General features: G+C 50.6%; 1 protein-coding gene and 1 long non-coding RNA gene across 21 annotated transcripts in view; one reads left to right on the forward strand and one right to left on the reverse strand.

Moving 5' to 3' along the window:
• Positions 1-15309, reverse strand: part of MEGF11 (multiple EGF like domains 11) — a 391832-nt gene that overhangs the window by 70412 nt on the left and 306111 nt on the right. For all 20 annotated transcript variants that reach the window (XR_011258066.1, XM_069595447.1, XM_069595455.1 and 17 more), the window contains 2 exons: positions 11069-11205; positions 7050-7262 (listed from right to left, as the gene is read on the reverse strand). Coding sequence is in view for 19 of the 20 variants with exons in the window: in XM_069595447.1 (XP_069451548.1) it covers positions 7050-7262; positions 11069-11205 (350 nt within the window). In the remaining variant the exon portion in view is untranslated. The remainder of the gene's footprint in view (positions 1-7049; positions 7263-11068; positions 11206-15309) is intronic.
• LOC138443320 (uncharacterized) lies at positions 7199-8546 on the forward strand. Its single transcript, XR_011258067.1, has 2 exons — positions 7199-7282; positions 8455-8546. It is a non-coding gene; the product is annotated as an uncharacterized lncRNA (long non-coding RNA).

Raw genomic sequence — 15309 nt, forward strand, 5'->3', positions numbered from 1 at the left:
TTTCCAGGTCCTTCCCTTGTGTACTGTGAGGTTCAGAGCTTCACCCACTCTGCACCCAAAGGAGATGCCCAGTGTGTGGGCAGGTACTAGGGGGCTGCACTGAGACCCAGTGGCTCTGTATACTGTAGGTACTTAATGAGCATTTGCTGAGTTAAAATGGAACCTCTGGCCAGATGAAGCCTCCCCTCTCTGGCAAAGCCTGTACTGGAGAGGACACCCTCCATTCATGCATTGCCAGGGCTCTTTAAGACTGAGCAAGATCATCTCCATCCCTGGTCTGGCTAGCCCAGAGAAAGAACCCTTGTCTGGAGGCCAGGGCTGCCTGGCACGACCTCTAGAGAGGTGGGCAACCTCTGGCTGGGAGCGTCTGATCCAATAGCCAATATACATTCATGTTAGAGGAGATGCTGAGTGTGGTGACCATCTTCTTAGAGCTTCTGTGGGGAGTGTAATTGACTGATGGCCTCACCTACTGTGTCTGAAATCCAGATAATCTACCTAAAGTCACATTGCAAGGAATTGCAAAATCAGGATTGGACACAGATCTCCTGGCTCTCAAACAAGTGCTCTTTACAATACAAATCCACAGAGACCAAAGCAGGAGGCTTTGTTTTCTCTGTGGTCACACTCCCGCCCCGGGCTCCTCTCAGCTAGAGCACAGCGGGAATATATTAAGGTCGACATATTCCTGGGAAGTCTGGGACTCCTCTGATGGGCAATTTGGCTGAAAGACCCCCCATCTTGTGAAACTTTCTTTGAACTGTGCTTCAGTTTGAGACTTTGCATCTAGCCTTCCTTCCTCCTGTGTTTCCTTCACACAGGTCAGATCTGCCTTGCAGTTGATGCTTTTCTAGCCTCCCCAGCCCTTTCCCCCTTTTCCCTCACAGCTGTGTTCCTATAAGACCTCTTGCATTTGGCGTCTGCTTCTGTCGGGGAGAACCCCAACTGACACTGTGGAGAAGATGCTGGATGGTAGAGACAAGCCTTTTGGATGTCCTGTGTCATCTGCTTCCCTGCTAAAAGTCCAGTTCAAGGGCTGTGGTTGAAAGGCGCACTCTGGGTGGCAGGAGGAGCCTACATACAAATCTTGGTTCTGCGAAGTTCCACATAGGATATGGGCCTTGTCTCCCTGGGTCATTGGTGGATTCCCAGTGCCAGGCTCATATTCACTGCCCTATTAAGAATTCGGGAATGAATACCACTTTTACTACAAGTATTTTCTCTCTGTTGACTTGTTTATCATCTGTCTCCCCACCAGGTGGCAGCTCCATGGTGGTGGTGGGGGTGCAGTTGGTTGTCTCTTTCACTTCTGTATCGTACCCCAGTGGCCAGCAGTGTCCCTGGCACCGGGAAGATACTTAATACGTATTTGGCAAATGACTTAATGAACAAACTAATTGCGTGAAGCCCAGCCAAGCCAATTCTCCTCTGGGAGCTCTGATTTTCTCATGGAAAATGAGGGATGGACAGGAGCAGACAGTCCTGAATGGTAAGGACAAGTAGATAAAAATCATCTTGGAAAATGTTTAGTTTCGTTAATTGTTCAAGTCAAAACAACAACTGGATATCATGCTTTCTCTACCAAAAATGTCAAGTTACTTTCTTTATTATTTTTTTAAATGGACAATACTCAATGCTGGTAAAGGTTTCTAGAAAACGATTTGGGGTTATGTATCAGGAGTCCTAAAAATATTCAGGCCCTTTGGTCTTGTAATTCCATTTCTAAGAATCTATCCTAAGGAAATGATCACAGTTGTGGAGAAAGATTTATGCATGGAGATGTTCCCCGAAGCATTATTTATAACAGTGGAAAATTGAAGTAATTTAAATAATAATAAATAATATGTGACTAGGCTATTAAAGCACCAGGCACTTTATACCTATATTTCTAATCTTCAAGTAAGCCTGTGAGTTAGGCATTAGAGCCTCTATTTTTCAGATGGCACTTGGAGGTTATATGACTGGCCCAAGGTCACAAAGATAACTCAGTGGCAGCTGGAATTCAAACCCAGGTCTGTCTGGCCATGTTCTATTCACCGTCACATGCTGCCTCTGACACCAGGATACCGGTTAAATGAATTATGACAATTCATATGAAGGCATGGTAGAGAAGTATTCAAATGTTTTCCAGCCTGTTTAATGATATGACATAAGGGAAAATGAAATAAGCAAACTGTTTATCAAGACAAAGTCATGAGCTAAAGTATGAAAAAAGTGTGAAACAGACGTGGATGAAGAATGAACCAATTACAAGAGAATGGCTTCTGCGCTCACCTCTGGGTTGAGAAATTATGAAGGACTCTGAGTTTGTTCTTTAAATTTCTACATATTCCCTTTCTCAAACTGAGCGTCTATTCTATTATAAACAGATAAAAAGCAATAAAATTACAAATATATAGAAAAGAATGTGTGCAAAGGATGGATGTCTGAAGACTTCCCGACCTTCATGGGTCCCTGGCCCCCACACTGTAAGGGGAGATAGTGGCCGGCACGGGTGCCGTGGGGCAGGGACCCCCGCCTTGGTGGGCCTGACTCTCAGCCAGACAGTTGTGGAGCACTCCTCTCTGTCATCAACGCTTCCAGCAAAGCTCTTAGGCATGGCCTCTCTCAGTTCCAACTTTCCAGGGGCCTCCTCTGAAGTTTTGATTTAGGGTCAGAGGGCCTGGCTCAATCCACAGTCATGGAGACTGACAGGCTTGGAAGTATTCAAGCATGTGGCGGGGCAGCACTGACTGCCACAATCAGCTCTGTACCGCCCTGAAGATTCTGAAGGGTCTCAGGCGCCCTCTTGCCCTTCTCTTCAGTAGACTCGCTTGTTACAGGTCCCTGCTCTGGTGTGAAGACTACTCGTGAAAAGCATACTAGATGAACAGTGAGCTGGCGAACATTGGCCTCTAAGTCCTCCTGCATTTCTGCTTTCCGTCTCAGCCCACCGGCGTTTTGGATGCACAGGGGTAGATCTCAACACCAATTTTACCTTTTACTCTGAGAAACCAGAAAGCTCAAAACCAAACCCGAAATCATTTTTCTCTCTCCTTTCATGTCTCTAAAAATCTATTTTAAAAATATAATTTCTATTTTCTTAATTTGATTACTTGTTATAGAAACTCCAAAAATCCTTTTGAAGAGTGGGGAATGACCGCTGACTCAGTCACTGACTCAGAAAACTGCCACCACTATGCTCTCAGCACCTTCTTCACAACTCCCCCTCCCTGGTGTCCCCTGCCCTGCCCACCCCGCCACCCCCACCACCCCGGCCTGGTGGCAGAGCCATTCCCTTGGGTCACATGGTGGGCAAACGACTGCTGGTTCGGCTCAGGCAAAAGTCGCAAACACGGATGCTACTTCACTTGCGTAGCTTTTTTTCCACCCCCTCACCTTTCTCCATTTCCCCCAGACATAGATTAATCACAAGTTAATAGGAGTGGAAAGCTGAACAATACAGGACCCTTTTCAGGGTGGAATTTTCTGCCTTTTTCTCTCCCGGCTGCTCTGAGTTTTCTATCAATGCTGCATCTGTTGGCTAAATCAAATCTTTCAAAGGTAATCCACGATCATGGCCGCTGGAATTCGTCTATGACAATCCAATTGTGGAGGGGACATGGACAAGGGCTGACACATGGGCGCTCACTTTCTCAAGGTTATTCCTTGATGAAGGAAGGAGGCTGCTTTGTGTGTGCTACAAAGCGTTTATAAAGGGAATGAAACGCTGGGGAATTTCTCTGGCCACTTTTTCCTTCCCAGGGCACTTGGGCTCGACCTCTTTGAAGCGTCCTCTCCAGAGGGGCACAGAGCAGAAAGAGGCTGGGGCGAGCCGAGGAGAGTTTTCTTTGGTCAAGGGTTGGGAGGTCTTTGTTTCTCTAAGAAAGATGCTCAGGGCTTTCCTTGCAAGCTGTCTTGGTAGGGCTCCTGCAGAAGCCAGGGGGCAATGAGGCAAGGCTGCTGAGGACCCCACACTGCATCTTTTGGGGAGCTGAGTGGAAGTTTCAGCAGCAAAGGCCACAAGAAATTTTACCCTCACTGGCCTGATGAAGGGTGATAGATTGGGAAACTGAGACAGAGAGGGGAAAGTACACATTTCCAGGATCCAGGGGCCCCAGACCCACCAAAACCTGCGGCTTAACTGCCTTAGGAGTAGGAGTCCTAGAGTCATTCCTCTGCTTTTCTCGGATCCCAAGAGAAGGCTCTAGAATGGGACAAAGGCTCACGGGAAGAGGGGAGTGACCTGTGTGCACACAGAGGAGGACAGCTCTTCTCCGTGTCCCTGAGAACAAAGCCAAGTGCAGCGAGAGGGTGAGTGAGAGGGGAGGTTCTCCACCTTGGGCAGCCCTGCTTCTCCCTATCCCATCCAGGTTGTCAGAACTTGGGGTTGCGGTCAGGGTCGTGCTACTGGCATCTAGTGGATGGAGACCAGGGACACTGCTAAACATCCTGCAATGCAAAGGACAGCCGTCCATGACAAAGAATTATCCAGCACAAAACATCCATAGTGGCAAGGCTGAGAAATTTCGAGTTAGACCAAATAAAAACTTGGTGGGTGCTGGGGGCTCAGTCCCTGGGGCAGTGTGACAGGAAAAAGTGGTGAAACTTTAGAGCTTGGGCAGAACCACCTAGAGGAACGGGCTGTTGAAGGTGAATTCGGTGATTCCTTTTCCTGAAGGTCTGCTGTGTGCCAGGCATCATGCAGTGCTGAGGCTGCAGAGCTGGACGAGTCCATGCTGACACTGCTCCCGAAAGGAGGTGTCAAGTGGACCCGGAGGAACCCGGCCTGGGGGCTTAGCTGCCAGGTGCCCTCGGAGTCCCCACGCCTAAGAAGTGCTACTGCTCCCAAGCCCTGAAATGCGACACGTGTTATAGAGAGTAAAGCAAATAATCATCAATATTGAATGGGCTAAGATTAGCGACGGAGAAGAGGGAGTCCTTCCAGATTAATAATGCATTGAGGACTCCTTCAGAGGAGGGGTAAATTATGCAGGGCACGCTTGCTCGGGCTTGGGAAGAAAACAATAGCTCTTTCATTTGGGGGTTGTTGGATCTCCAAGGCAGGGACTATTCCTGCACTGGGTCTCAGCGACAGTCTTGCTTCCTGTCCCTGACACGGGCCTCCCTTGGCTTCCCTGCAGAGCAGGCTTGCTGGGGGGTGAGGGGTGGTGGTGGCTGGGGTTCCTGGTGCTGCCCGTCCACCCACGGGACAGTCTGAGGCAGCTGTCCAGTACCCCCAACCAGCCATGTGGAAACCCTGTGTTTAGAGCCCGGGAGCTCTCACTGTGCCCTCCAGACCTGGCCCAGAAGCCACCTCCTCCAGGAAGACGTTCTGTACACAGCCCCTGGTCACAGTTACTTGAGCACATGACACAACAGGGCCAGCCAGATATATTTCAATACTTCTAAGATGCTTTTTGCCCCACATTTCATAGCTCGGATGGGTGCGCTATGCAGTCAATGGTATGTCATGGTTCAGTTTTAGTAGTACATACAATAAAGCAGAGCCTCACCGCTGGTGTTGTCTTGTATTTGAAGAAATATGGTAGAAGATGCTCAATGTGTGTGCATGTGGGGGGGGAGGGATGCGGGGGGGGGCAGGGGGGCAGGGCGGGGGGTTGCAGGGGGAGGAAGGGTATGTGCTCCAGACTCAAGTTCCTGAGGGCTGGGCAGGTGTTAAGGGGTACTTTCTTTTCTCATGGTCGGCCCTGCAGGCTCTTGGTGTTTGTTGAATGAATAAGTGAATCAATGCTTAAGTCATATACACGTCAGCTCCACTGGCTCCAAGGCCCCCTGTTAATGGTTTCCTTTCCAACCTTCTGCCATTGCAGACAGCACTGCCTGAGCCACTCAGCTCTAGGAACTAAGGACTGAGGACAGATTCTGTCTAAGCCATAACGCTTGTGAAGATGACTCTGCTTACAGTGACCAGAGGCTCCTGGGCGATGTGTGGAGAAGCAAAAGCTGGAAGTGAGGAGGAGCTGAGGCTAAGTCCTAGCTGTCCCAGAGACAAGGCTACAAGGCAGAGGCCTCTCTGTCTGGCCTGAAAACAACAGCAAAACCCATGGCCCAGGGCAGCTGGTCCTCCCCTGAGCTGTCCTGCAGGCCCGAGGGGAGAAGGAGAGTCCCCTCACCCTGCACCATCCTAATAAGAGTCAGCCATATAAAAGGCTGTCGAAGCATTTATCTGGGGCCCAACAGCCTCATCTGAAGCTTTAATCTGGGGCCTGACAGCCTCATCTATTACCAGAGGGTGGTGCCAACTGGTGCAGGAAGCGGGAAGTGAAGGGGGCGGGGGCAGGGGCGGGGGGTGGCCCAGGGCAGCTCTGGCTTCTCTACTTCCAGGAAGCAGGGGTGGGGCCAACATCAATTCAGGTGTCCCCAAGCCCTGAAGGGCAGAGAGCAAGGCAAGGCTGGCCCCAAGCCAAGACCCTGATGCGAGCCTGCCCTCTGTCCCTCCTGCTCTTCTACCCTAGCCAGGGCCAGAGGGGACACTCTCTGCAGGCCTCAGGTGAGCCATCCTGGTTTTTAAGGTCTCTTTTAATGCTGACCCTCTATGGCTAAAGCCCTGTACTTCTGCCCTGGTAGTCTGGTCTCTGGGCCCCTTGGGGTTGGGAGATGACTTGGTTAGATGTGGACTGTGTGGAGGGGAAGTGTTTTCCAGGAAAATGCCCCCAGGGCCTGTGGTACCCCAAGCTCAGCCTCAGCGCTCCCCCCCAGGATTGCATGGCTGCACCCATTCCCACCCTGCTTCCCTGGGGTTCACCAGGCACCCTCTTGCTCCTGTGTGTGGCCCATTTTCAATGCCAGCAGCCAGGTTCAGTGTTGGTAACTACGGGTGGTGGACAGAGCAGGTGACCTCAGTCCTCATCTTGACGGACTGAGTGACCTTGGCTTTCCCTTCTTTGATCAGACTGGCCAGTGAAGGCGATCGCTGAGGTCCCGGCTCTGCCACTGCCTGCCCAGATAACCCAGGTGGAGGTGGTGGCTTATGCTCTGAGAGCCCCCTCTCCACCAGGGCCCCCCAGTCCCTGTCCCTGGGCTCACCTATCCCCCTCATGTCATACCTAATGGTGTTGTCAGCATCGCAGGGGCAGGGCAAGCTGCAGCCTGGGCCGTGCAGGCCCTCAGGGCACAGCCGCTCCTGGCAGCGCGGGCCTTTGTAGCCGGGTTCGCACTCGCAGGCGCCGGAGGTGGGTGAACACTGACCTCCATTGTGGCAGTCACAGCGCTGGGAGCACTGGAAGCCGAAGGTCCCCAAGGGGCACTCCTCTTGGCACCTGCAGCACAACAGAGTATGGTGAGTTGGTGCCCCCTTACCTGCCTTTCCAGGTCCTCCGGGCCTGGGCCTGGCACGCTGCACCTCCTCACAGCCTCCTCCCCTCTTGCCTTGCCTCCTGCAGGAAACGTTCTGTGGTTTCACCATCCTAGTCCGTTCCCCTCTCCAGGCCAATTCCCCTCAGTCCCCAGGAGTGAGTTCATACTATCATATCTCACTGATTGTAGGCTTTGTGTATTTTTTTTTTGACTGCAGTAAATAAGGATAACATAAATTTGCCATTTCAATTATTTTTAAGTGGTATTAAATACATGTATATTGTGTGGGTTTCCCAGGTGGCTCAGTGATAAAGAATATGCCTGCCAAAGTCAGAGATGTCAGAGATGTGGGTTCTATCCCTGGGTGGGGAAGATCCCCTGGAGGAGGAAATGGCAATCACTCCAGTATTCTTGCCTTGGAAATCCCATGGACAGAGGAGCCTGGGGGGCTACATCCATGTGGTCACAAAAAGTCAGACATGACTGAGTGAGCATATACATAGAACACACGTTGCTGTGCAACCATCACCACCATCCATCTCTAGAACCTTTTCATCTTCCCAAACTGAAACCTCCGTGCCCATTAAATAACAAGCTACGTGACGTCCCACGGCCAGAGGAGCCTGGCAGTCTACAGCCCATGGGCGAGCAGAGTCAGACGTGACTTAGCATAGAGCATGCATGGACGTAGACCCATTGCCACAGCAACAAATGAAGCGGTGAACCTGGGGGCGTTTGAGGAAAGAGGTGGGCCACCCCTGCATCCTAGAGACCAATGAACAGGAACGGCCTATGAACTTTGGATTGTCTGCGTCCCCACGCTGCTTCAAACGTGTGGAGAGTGGGGAACTGGCCTTACTGCCCTGACATCTGCTTCCTCATCACAGAATGGGATGGTAATAATTAAACCTCACCATGTGTTTGAGGATTAAATGAGATAACGCGTATAAACATTTAGAAAGGTGCCCCATGAATGGTAAGCGCGCAATAAGCAGTGTTAGTTCTTATTATTACCCTTGTTAATACTGTTTTCTGTAGTTCTAACAGAGCCCTTTTGGCATGAAAAGGCTCAAAGGGAAGACTTCCAAAATGTTAACAATGGAGTGGACTTAAGGAATTACGAATGCTTTAATGATTATGTTTTTCCATTTTTAGGTTTTCTATTTATCTTCTACAATAATCAGGGCAGAGGGGAGCCATAAAAGATGTTGGGAAAAATAAAATACGGCCTTAGCCTCTTTATTAAATCTTGGTGAGTCCTGAGTTGGAAGCAGTGTTCATCACAGCACCCAGATTGTCTTCCTGCAAGTCCTGCTGCATTTTAGCCCGTCTGAGGCCTCAGGGAGGGAAAGAACAGAGGAAGAGGGAAGCGAGAAGGGGATGCATGGAGAAGAAATGGGAGCTAGAAAAGAGGAAGAGGGGAATATGGTGGAAGGGGTGAGGACGGAAACCGAGGCAGGCGCAGAGGACACGGTGCCGGTAAGAACCGGACACCGCCAGCCTGTTCTGCCTCACAGTGGATTTCCCCGGAAGTCACTCAGGTTGCCTCTCCTGGATGTCTTAGGCCATCAGGGAAGAAACCCCAGCCTGGAGACACCTCCAGACTCTCCTCTCCCACTGGAACATTCCTGCTCCCTCCCCTCTGGCAGGATTGAGCAGAGAGTCCTAGAGGGTGAGCTCCCTTCTCTGAAGGGCATGTCTCCAACCCATGTCATATTTACAAAGTGACACTCCATAGCCCCAGAAAAAGAATCTGGAAATGAAATATTGACAACCTAATCCATTTACATAATCAGCCTCTTTTTTTTTTTTCTACCCACAATTTAAACAACTTATTTATTTAGAGATCAAGCAACGACTGCTAATGAATTTTACACAAAGCGCACTAATAACGGGGCCTGTGGAACAGAAGGGTAATCACAGCAGGAATTAGTTTTCTACTTAAACATCCTTCCTTTGCAACATATCAATCTAATGTGTCCGATATTACCATTAACAACCAGATACATTGCTCAATTAAATTACAAAATGAGCTGCAAAACCCTCGTTACGTTTCATGTTTAATTTGCACTGGATTCTGCCTATCCAGGGAGGCCTGCGTTATTATACCCACTCAACTTTAATATGCTTGCAACGATGTGGGGTGGGTTCATGCAGCTGTCACTTACAAAATTAATGGAGGCAATTTTACAAAATATTAAACACCAGGCAGCCTGTTTAGGTGGGAAACCCAAATGCTACTGGGCCCTCTTTTTGAATTCTTCTGGAGTTGATGGGCAAAGCTTGCCAGAGGATGCTAAGGTCTGAGGGGCTTCGCTCTGTCTCAGGTTCACGGGCTGGGTCCCAACAAGGGGGATTAGGGTTATTTCTCCATTTGGTACGTCTTGGCGGTGGAAATGGAGAGCGCCGATGAGGCTGGGTCTCCTGGTGTGGGATCTAGCCGGTTGGCGCTATCAACCTGCTTGTCTCCAGTGGTGAATGGGTTTCGTTGGCCATCATATGCAAGTGGCCAAGACGAAAGGGTCCTGTGTCAGTTCCAGGGTCTCCCAGTTCCTGCCCCTGCTGGCTCAGCCTGAGCATTTTCCCACTGGGAGAGACAGTGGGGCCGGGAAGGTGGAGGCAGCACAATCCTGCCACCGTTTCTTCCCTCAGAGATGCAGACTCCAGCAGAGGTCAGAGAGGGATGGGTGCCCTGATGCCACACCCCACATTCTACACCAGGGATGCTCACGAGCTGAACATGCTCACCAAGAGCTCAGATCTGGCTTAAAAAGCTCCAGGCTAGGGGTAAACGGGCTTCAGGCTAAAAATGGAAAATCTCTTTTCTGGACATCACTAGGATTTGGGGATGACTCCAGTGAGAGTTGGAGGGGCCCCACTATGTTGGTCAGAGCCAGAAGGACTCATTGGTTAATTCATCCCTGACTCCTGCTTCCTGATATTACCTGGGCAGGGGAGGCAGAGTAACAAAATCCAGAGCAACAGAATCCAGGTGAAACACAGATCCCACAGAAGCAGGCAAGGGGCGTGAGAGTTTCCTTTCTACTGCCCATCTCTCTGCTGAAAGAGACTGATGTGGTTCAGTCTGAGAGGGAGGAGATTCACCTAGATTCTGTGGACAAATGTCCTCCACCAAATCTGAATTCACTCACCATCAGACACCCTGGCTGTCCTTTCTCCTTCTCCCAGAGCACCTTCCCTATCATCATGAAATCCCTCTTCCCGTGGCAAACACACACGTCCGGTAACCCTCCCATTATGTATTTTGTGGGTTTTCCACTTGGCAAGGTTAGTTTGATTCCAGAACATTGGCGGCCTTGTTCAGTCTGCTCTTAGGCCACAGGCCTTCAGAGGATGCGAACTGATGTCAGTATCCTTTTGACAGAACTCATATCAGGAATAAAAATCCACTTCTAAAAAGAATAGTGCAAAATGTGTGAACTGAGAGTGCAGGCTCAGCTTCTTTGGATTATTGGTGCCGCTGCCTCCCTCCAGGAGGGCAGCAAGTAGAGGGTGGTGGTAGGTGCCCATCTCTTTCCCCAGGTGAGTCAATGCAAATTCCAGGCTTGGGTCACTGGGCTGGGGGAAGGTGGGTGCCCTCAGCAGGCTGAGGGTCAGGAAGGATGGATTGGTGGGAGGACTCAGAGTGCTTTCTGAGAAAGGAACAGGAAAGCTGGCAGAAGGCTGGTAAACCTGACCTGTTGTCTGCAAGGCTGCCGTGAACATGAGCAACGTGACCAGTAAGGACGATAGCTAATAGCATCCTTACCTGTCTCCCATGTATCCGGCTGTGCAGTGGCACTGCCCAGCCACGTGGTCACACTGCCCTCCGTGGTGGCAAGGACAGTCCTGGCTGCAGTTCTGGCCGAACGTCCCTGGTGGGCAGGGCTGGGCACACACTGCTCCCTGAAACACAGGAGGGAAGACCTGCAGACGCGGTGCTTCTGAGATGCAATCCTGAGGCCACCTTCTTCTAGAAGTAGCACGGTTGCTACAGCCCAAGGGACCACCCCATCCCTTAGTGGGACCTTCTCCCCAGTCACAGAAGCACAGAAAGATGGACACCATGACTCCAAAGCCACACTTTAGAGATGGGCAGACTGAGACCAGTTTGCTTATCCGATCTTTCAGCACATATCTAATGAGTGCCTGTTGTATACCAGACCCTGCACTAGACTCCAGGGATATAAAAATACAGGTAGGATTCGATTCCTGTCCTTCCAACCTACTGGGGAGAGAGACAAGAAAACAGATAACCAGTGCGTGGCGCTAGGTGCCCTCACGCTGGTGCAGGAGGCAGTGCTGAGGAAAAAAGAAAGCAGAGACGTGATTAGCACGGTGGTGCGGAAACCTACAATTATGTCTACTTTCTTCCCAAGCCCAGCTACCAGAAGAGTAAAGGGGAGCAGGGGGAACATCTAACCCTACAAGGAGGAAAGGGAGGGGAGAGGTGACCGGAGAGGGCAGGAAGTGTCACGTGGTGGAAGAGGGACTGGCAGATGGAGGAACAGGACCTGCTGGAGTCTCTGCTTTCTCAGCAACGACGAGTGCCTGCAAAGGGAGCGTCGGAAGACAACGCTCAGTAAAGCTCAGGAATCAGAGATACCGGAGGGCCAAGGTGCCGGTGTGCAGAACAGGAGGAGTGTTTAGAAGTTTATAAAAGAGGGAATTAGTCCCCAGATTTTTACCCTCATTCCAAATAGACTTGCCAAGACCAGCAGTTTACTTTTAGGGAGGCTGACCCACGAACACTTCAGACACAGGGACACCAAGCACAGCTAAGGCGGGGGGACCATCAGAAATGGGGATCTTGTGGGATCTGCCTGCCTAACAGTCAGACCCTCTGCTCTCTTCCCCTGCTCGGCCCCTAGGATTCTAGTGACCAGACTCTACTCCCTTTTGCAGGGTTCTGGAGGATTTCTTTCTGGGAACACTGAGAGGTCAAAGGGAAAGACCTCCAGATACTGATATTTAAGGCTCTTATCAGCCAACAAGCCTGGCACCTCTCCTGCCCCTCAGGCTTCCAGCCAGCTTTTCCAAGGATTACGGTAAAACATGAACAGGAGACCAGGAATCAGCAGATACTTGAAATGAGGCTCTAATGAATTGTGAGATGGTGGTAAAGCATGTTTTGGAGAAATATGGAGGGAAATGCCAGAAGAAACACCTAAAAGATTTGAATCTGGTATCTTTCAGGAGTAGGACCTGTCAGGGGGTGGGAAAGAGGACTATTTGCCCTTCCTTCCAGCAGTAGCCTTGTGGTATGAGATACTGTATATAATTTTAAAATTATACATATGACTCTTTGGTCTTTATCAAACAGGAATCTAAACTTACTTTTGTTTCCTGCTGCCTTTCTAGCCTCTCCCACACCAGAGATGGTCATTTCTCTTATGAAGATCAAGGATTCTCCCACAATTAATTAATCAATTAGTTCAACTCACAATTATTAAGCACCGATAATTGCCAACCCTGAGGAAGCTAGTTTAGTCAGGAAAATCCTGCTGACCAGAGTCATCTATCAATATCACCCAATTTACTTGTAATGAATTAAGCAGTAGGCCTTTTAACTCAGATTTCTCCCCTACATATATGTCAGATAGTGTGGGGCTGAGACGGGGGCTAGGAGGGGCAGAGATGGACGATTGAGGGGAAGAGGCAGTAGCCGAGGATGGTGAGATGAGTGTGTACGTGAGGAGAGGCGCAGGGTAAAGCTACTCAGATGAGGGGTCCCTCTTCTTCCTGGAGGTGGTGGGGGTGGTACTTTGGGCCTGCTTTTCTCACTGTGCCCCCAAAGTTCTAGGGCTTCTTGAGGGAAGGGAGGAGTCTTTATAGCCAGTTCTCTGCAATCGTGGGCTGGATGAGGCCACTTTGACAATTAAGGGGGCTGTGTTTATACCTTCTACGTCCTCATCATGGAGCACAGTGGAGCCCTCCTATACTCACATGCGCACACACACACACACACACACACTCTCTCCATCCATCCATCCATCCTGTAGACCACAGACTCCCTTTCTCTTAAGAGTTTCTGAGACATGATCAGGGTTTCCTGAAGAGACCAATAGGAACGGTTGCTTCCTTTCAAGAATTCCTGGGGAAATTGAGCATCCTTGAGCCTTTTCTGGATGGGACGGTGAGCACCTCTTTCAGCCCCTGCCCAGTATTCCCCACCCACAGCTCGGTCCTCCTCAGGCTCGAGCTCCTGGGGCTGGAAGAATCTGCTACCTCTGAAGGGCTGCTGCCTGATAGGGTGGGAAGAACACTGGACTCAAAGTTAGGACTTGGGCTCAAACCCCAGGTCTACCTCCTTCCAGATGGCCGAGCGAGGACAAGTCATGTGATAGTTCTGAGCTGCGGTTTCCTCATCTCTAAAATGGGAGTGGTAACCCCCAGTGTCCCATGTGGTTGTAAAGATTCAGTGGGATCAGAGATGGGAAGCAACCTTCATTAAATTAGAGATGAGTGGGCCCTTCATTAATATTCAACCCAAACAGACCCCTGATGAGGTGGAGGTGGTAGGACCCCATATCACATGGGACAGGGAAGAGTCGGGGAGAACCACACAACCGATCGGTTACTGCTGGTTAGAAGAATAGCTTTGGGGGAGAGATGGGGGAGAGAGCAGACAGGAGAGTTTCAGCCTGAAAGAGGGCTGTGATCTTATGGTTTCTTTCCTGCTATTATGAACTGAATCCTGTCCCCCAGGTTCACATATCCCAGCACCTTGGAATATGACTGTGGCTGGACACAGGGCCATTAGAGGGGCAATAAAGTTAAAGTGAGGTAATCAGGGTGGCCCCTAGTCCAATATGACTGATGTCTTCATTGGGAGGAGAGATTAGTACACAGACAGGGCAGAGGGAAGGCCAGGTGGAGACACAGGGGGAAGACCGCAAGCCACAAGCCAGGGGCTGAAGCCTTAGCAGGAACCAACGCTGCCAACACCTTGGTCTCGGACTTCTGGCCTCCTGAGCTGTGAGAATACACATCTCTGTTGTCGAAGCCCCCCAGTGCATGCTGCTATGTCATGACAGCCCTAATACACCTGCCCCACAGTCAGCTGAGAGTATGTCTCCTAGAGCGGCAGGGTCTCGGGCTGTGTGGCATTTAGTAGCGGGGGAGATGCAGTGAGGCAAGAGTCCTGTTCCTCAGGACTGGATGGACCAAATGGTTCTGTCCAAATCTGGAAACCAGCTGCCCATAAAGAACACCACAGATAAATGGAGAAGAAGAAAGGAGGGGGCCAAGACGGTGAAGGACTTGAGGTTAAGCCAATGAGACAACGCAGCCTCTCCAAGCCTCTAATGATCACTGCTGTCCCGGGTGGCATGGATGCCCTCAGGGGAAAGTGAACAGGGGTTGGCTTGGGTACTGTGGAAATGATCCAGGCCATCCAGGTCAGGCTTGGGGCCCCATGTACAAAACTTCCCAGACCTGAGCTTCCAGGATTTTACAAATACCTCTCATGCTCCTCCATGATGACTGGTTCTGTCTCCCAGCTCTTGAGGCCTGTTGTTTCCTGAGCGTATATGTGTGTGCATGCACATGTGTGTGTCCAGCCTCCACCATCAGACTGGGAATGCCTAAGGCAGGCAGTCATATCTCCTACCTCCCATCTGTCTGCACTTCCCACTCACAGTGAACTCCTCACACCTGGGTCTCCTCCTCTGAAAGGTCTCAAAGCCCCGAAAGAGAGAGGAAACAGCCCCCTAGGCTCTTTGCAGAGGCCCTCTGGGAACGGGCTTACCACAGCTGGGCAAGAGTCGTGTCCTGTGGGCATACACCGGATTGCCCATACACCTGTGGGCATACCCCTACTGGCCAGGGGTCCCCAAGGAAGGGGCCCCGGGGGCCAGGGTTCCAGGTAGCTCCTCTCCAGGTATGCATGAAGCCTTGGTTCTTTGGGGACCTGCTCTGTGTGTGAGCAGTCGTACTCTTTAGATCTCTGAGTGCTGCTAAAGCCATGTGGGGCTGGCAGGCAAATGAGGCAATGGACGATAATAAAGG

Source organism: Ovis canadensis, chromosome 7, assembly GCF_042477335.2.
Source record: "Ovis canadensis isolate MfBH-ARS-UI-01 breed Bighorn chromosome 7, ARS-UI_OviCan_v2, whole genome shotgun sequence".
Lineage (NCBI taxonomy): Eukaryota > Metazoa > Chordata > Mammalia > Artiodactyla > Bovidae > Ovis > Ovis canadensis.